This window comes from Sinocyclocheilus grahami, unplaced genomic scaffold (assembly GCF_001515645.1).
Source record: "Sinocyclocheilus grahami isolate Dianchi unplaced genomic scaffold, SAMN03320097.WGS_v1.1 scaffold1762.1, whole genome shotgun sequence".
In the NCBI taxonomy this organism is placed as follows: Eukaryota; Metazoa; Chordata; class Actinopteri; order Cypriniformes; family Cyprinidae; genus Sinocyclocheilus; species Sinocyclocheilus grahami.
In genome coordinates, this window is record NW_015506941.1 from 80,196 (window position 1) to 85,837 (window position 5,642).

At 40.4% G+C, this 5,642-nt stretch overlaps 2 protein-coding genes across 3 annotated transcripts in view; both read right to left on the reverse strand.

The window, feature by feature from the left end:
* The window catches only part of LOC107572500 (78 kDa glucose-regulated protein-like), a 59,673-nt gene that overhangs the window by 23,041 nt on the left and 30,990 nt on the right, over nucleotides 1–5,642 (reverse strand). The window lies entirely within an intron of this gene.
* Nucleotides 130–5,642, reverse strand: part of LOC107572499 (78 kDa glucose-regulated protein-like) — a 36,504-nt gene continuing 30,991 nt past the window's right edge. For both annotated transcript variants that reach the window (XM_016258920.1, XM_016258921.1), the window contains exon 9: nucleotides 130–1,208. In XM_016258920.1, coding sequence (XP_016114406.1) covers nucleotides 652–1,208 — 557 coding nt within the window. In that variant the 3' untranslated portion in view covers nucleotides 130–651. The remainder of the gene's footprint in view (nucleotides 1,209–5,642) is intronic.

The window sequence follows — 5,642 nt, forward strand, 5'->3', positions numbered from 1 at the left end:
TTAACGTTAGTGTGACAGGCGGCTTATTAGTCGGCTGTCACTTTAAGAACAAATCCATGGATCTAATATACTGTTACACATCTGATTTGCTTCCAACTGTTTATGTTCACGTATAACATAACAGACTGTGTTTATGTGAATACTCCACACAAAGTGCATTTTGACATAATTGTGTGTGAACTTGACTGTATAAGTGCAATAAACTGTGAAAGAGAACTGAATTCAGGATCGCATGCATCTGAGAGGCGGAATTTGTGCTCGTGCTTCGGCTGTGTGTCCGACAGAGTGAACACTGCATCGAGTCCTTTTTCGCAGCTTACTGTGAATAACTCTAACATGCCAATAACTAGTACAGTGAAGTTAAAGAAATGTAACACTTTAGACAATCGATTTAGAAGTTAGAATCGCGATACATATGTGAATACATTCTTTCCTGCACCCCTAATCGAGCCTCAAACCAGGCTGACAAAATCTCCATCAGAATGAAGAGAAAATAAGACAACAAGCGCAACTCTCTAAGACTCTCCAAGTCTTTCCTGAAGAGATTTGAGGCTTTACGTTCGCCCCACTCATAAAAAAATATCTGCGTGTTCAATATGTAAACCTAGAGAGGCGAGGGCGTCATGCGACTGAAAACAAAGTCTGGATGATCTACAACTCATCCTTTTCATCTTCATCTTCTGGTGGCGGGCCACCCGCGCTGCCGTACAGTTTGCTTACGATGGCGTGCACGATTTCCTCCAGCTCCTTCTTCTTGGCCTGGAAGTCCTCGAGATCTGCCTCCTGGTGAGACTCCAGCCACTCAATCTTCTCCTCGACCGCCTTCTCGATGGCCTCCTTGTTGTCGGACGACAGCTTGCCGCCCAGCTTCTCTTTGTCCCTGATCTGGTTCTTCAGGGAGTAGGAGTAGCTCTCCAGCTCGTTGCGGGCGTCGATGCGCTCCTTCAGCTTCTTGTCCTCATCAGCGAAGCGCTCGGCCTCGTTCACCATGCGTTCGATATCTTCGGGCGTCAGCCGGTTCTGGTCATTGGTGATGGTGATCTTGTTCTTGTTGCCCGTGCCCATGTCCTCTGCGGTGACGCGCAGAATGCTGTTGACGTCGATCTCGAAGGTGACCTCGATCTGAGGGACGCCACGGGGAGCCGGAGGGATGCCGGTCAGGTCAAAGGTGCCCAGGAGGTTGTTATCCTTGGTCAGCGGACGCTCACCTGGAAAGATTGAGGGAAAGAGTGAGAACAGATTCTACTCTGAAGATTAAAGGCACAATATGCAAGTTTTCGCCGCTAGAGGTCGCATTTTCAAAACAATAAGAAAAGGCGAAGCTTGATGACATTATAAAGGAGAGTGGAATGATCGGAGATGTTGTTTTTTGGCCATCCAGAGATGTATGCAGAGCCGTTGAGAAACAGAGCTGCGACACTCCCATAGACTTCCATAAGAACTGAGGAATACGGAAGTAAAACGTGTCATGGAGCAGCCAGTAGTTGCAGCATTGAAGCACATTCATTTTGCATTCATTGAAGAAATTACTGCATTTTTTTTTACATTTTAATGCATTAATTGACATATTGGAAATCTGAACAGTAGTGGTATTTTATGAAGCGCATTATCGTTAGATAATAGACAGTTATACTATAATTGCCGTTAGATAAAGTAAGAAACACCTTAATGACCATAACCAGATGCCAATTCTCATATTTTTAAGTTTTTAGTCTTTCTGCAATATTTCTCTCTCTGTAGGAGGTTGAATGAGTTTCAATGAAGACTGCTTTTTCAAGGAATGCAATAACGAGTTTTGCTGAATGATATCATAAAATAACACTGGGATGTGAGTAAATTTAAACTTCTTAAATTTAACATTTAAAAAAAATAGAAACTTATAAAAATAGAGTTTTTGATAATGTCTAAATATACATTCAAATGCAAAACCTAAAAAAAGCAAACAATTATGACCAGCAAAACACTTGAGCAACTACAGTAGAGCTAAATACATGTAGGCTATATTCATTAAACAGCCATTCCGGAATCTAGTGGTTAAACCATAGCATTACATATAAAAACATTTCTGGCCACCAGACTGTCACGAATCCTGTCCATGAACTTCCGTCTGCTTACCATCAGAGGTCACCCTTTCCATTACATTGACTCTCGCACTACACCTACTGTTGCTTATCATCCCGGACTACATATCCCATCATTCATTGCACTGATTGCACTCAGCATGGATTGCACACAGCTGTTTTCACTGATTGCACACAGCTGCTTCACATCACTCACTCACTATATAACACTCGCTCAAACTACCATTCACGGCCGAGTATTGCTTAGCTGGTTAGTTTTCCTAGTTCCTGTTATCCTTCCTGTGTTTCCTTGTTTTGCCTTGCCTTGCCTTGTTGGTTTTCTCGGTTCTGATCTTTGCCTGTCTCCCTGGATTTATCCCTCTAGTCTCGCCCCTGTGATTCTGTCTGCCGATCGTTGACCTACGCTAGCCCTAGGACTATTCTTGTGTTTTGCCCGCCATATACCTGTTTGCCATTGTTTTGACCCTGCCTGTTATGACCACGTCTCTGTCTTCTGTTCAGAATAAAGCTTGCACATGGATCCACACGTCTCACGTCTCTGTCGCCCCGTTACACAGACGCCTTTAATTTGCCTCTTCGCACTTGAATTTAAAAACGTTTGTATTTTAACCCTAAATACTACACTAATTGTAATATAAATAAGCATATAAGAACATTTTTTAAATGGTCATTCATGGATCATAATTGTTAATTTAATCATTAAGGTCACATTTGACTGACAAGCAGTATGAACATATTAATGCTGACTCTTTATCACTCTCCAGAATAAAATGCTATTGTAAGGCGAAGTCAGCATGGTTATCAATGCACAATCAATGCACATTAGGTGTTAATAATTACTAGAAATTGCTGCAAATATAGTGAAGCTGCTGTCTATCTGCTTAAACCCATTCAAACATAGTGACAGTGCGGAGTTGTTTGGAACTATTGAGAGCTACATGAACCACATTGAAATCAAAGCATGTCGCAACTCTGTTTCTCAACAGCTCTGGATGTATGGAATACAGGTAATGAATATATGAGGTAATGAATTTATTTTTTATGACCTGTACCTTCAAACAGCGAATAAATTCTACAGAGAAAGTCAAGTCACCTTTATTTATATAGCGCTTTACTGATTGTACAATACTGATTGTGTCAAATCAGCTTTACAGTGTCAAACAGGAAAATAGTTTTTCAATAATGCAAGAGGACAACAACAAACAGTAATTTTTCAGCTAAAGTCAGTTCATCGATGATTCAGTGATGTCATCATCCAGTTCAGCTCTCTTCCAATAGTGTCTGTGCAATCAGTCAAGCGTCCCCAACTTAGCAAGCCAAAGGCGACAGTGGCAAGAAACCAAAACTCCATCGGTGACAGAAATGGAGAAAAAACCTTGGGAGAAACCAGGCTTAGTCGGGGGGCCAGTTCTCCTCTGGCCAGACGAAACCAGCATGGTGTGGTTTAATTCCAGGCTGCAACAGAGTTGCAGAGGACTCATCTGGTTCTCGTGGTCTTGTGCCGATGGTCATTGAGGTGATGAGGACTTCACAGGGGATCTGTCTCTAGGGCTTAGTTGACATGGTCTCCGCTGACATTTAGGGCTGTAGAGGTCGTCTCTATGTGCTGATTCACCATCTGGACTGGATACAGACTGGATCCGTATGGCTACGGTGACCTCGGAATAAGAATGAAAGACACTAATATTAGCGTAGATTCTTTCTTACGATGTAGCGAGTATGTCAGGTGTTATGGGAAGTGTTCCCAGTTCCGGTTGACCCAATTAATGCAGCCTAACAATCCTTTAATGGATTTGAATTATAGAAATGCAACAGTGTGTTATGTGTATCCCAGGTTAAAGAGATGGGTCTTTAATCTAGATTTAAACTGACAAGAGTGTGTCTGCCTCCTGAACAACGCTAGGTAGATTGTTCCAGAGTTTGTGCGCCAAGTAGGAAAAGGATCTGCCACCAGCAGTTGATTTTGATATTCTAGGCCAGAGTTTTGAGATCACAGCGGACATGAAGGACTATAATGTGATATGAGCTCACTCAAGTATCGAGGAGCTAAACCATTCAGGGATTTATAAGTAATTAGCAAGATTTTAATATGTATTCGATGTTCAATAGGGAGCCAGTGCAGAGTTGAATTATGGTCACTTACATTTCACTGCTGGTCATAATATATTCCCTATATAACCATGTATGTGACAAATAAAAAATCTTGAATCGTACTTCCTGGTTCTAGTAAGAACTGTAGCTGCAGCATTATGGACCAGATGGAGATGGTTTATTAAGTGCGCAGAGCAACCACCAAATAAAGCATTACAATAAGCTATTCTTGAGGTCATGAACGCATGAATAAACATCTCTGCATTTGACATTGTGAGCATATGTCGTAATTTAGATGTATTTTTAAGATGGAAAAAAGATGGTTTTACAAATGCTAGAAACATGGTTTTCAAAGGAAAGATTGCTATCAAATTAATCAAAAAGTGCTAAGATCCAGTAGCACTAATAGAGAAATACAACCACGATCGGGTGATAAGAGCAGGTCATTTGTAACTCTGATGAGAGCAGTCTCAGTTCTATGATGCAGTCTAAATCCTGACTGGAAATCCTCACAGATACCATTTCTGTCTAAGAAGGAACATAGCTGAGAGGATACTTCCTTTTCTAGTTTTTTTTGTTTTTTGACAAAAAAGGGAGATTTGAGATCAGTCTATATTAACTAATTCTCTAGGATCAAGTTGTGATTTTTTAATGAGAGGCTTAACAGCTCATTTGAAGGTTTTAGGTCTTAGCGAGCAAGGAACATTATCATTGTCAAAAAACATTGTGACTGACTTGTTTGGTGCGAGTATTCAAAACTCTCCCCTTATAAACAGTAAAGCTGTCTATACACTGTTTGATGAATTAATCTCTTACTTACATCATTCGTACATCTGAACTTTGTTGTTTATGATGAGAATTCGTGAGTAGTATAATGTTAAAAGTTAGACAAAACAAAGCAACCACATGAACACAGACCCCCCATGTTAAAATGCCCAACTTTATAGCAGAAAAAAATTTTTTTACAGCCTGGTACAAAAAGTGGGTTGGGTCTACAGGTGCATCTCAATAAATTAGAATGTCATGGAAAAGTTCATTTATTTCATTAATTCAACTCAAATTGTGAAACTCGTGTATTAAATAAATTCAATGCACACAGACTGAAGTAGTTTAAGTCTTTGGTTCTTTTAATTGTGATGATTTTGGCTCACATTTAACAAAAAACCCATCAATTCACTCTCTCAACAAATTAGAATACTTCATAAGACCAATAAAAAAACCTTTTTAGTGAATTGTTGGCCTTCTGGAAAGTATGTTCATTTACTGTACATGTACTCAATACTTGGTAGGGGCTCCTTTTGCTTTAATTACTGCCTCAATTCGGCGTGGCATGGAGGTGATCAGTTTGTGGCACTGCTGAGGTGGTATGGAAGCCCAGGTTTCTTTGACAGTGGCCTTCAGCTCATCTGCATTTTTTGGTCTCTTGTTTCTCATTTTCCTCTTGACAATACCCCATAGATTCTCTATAGG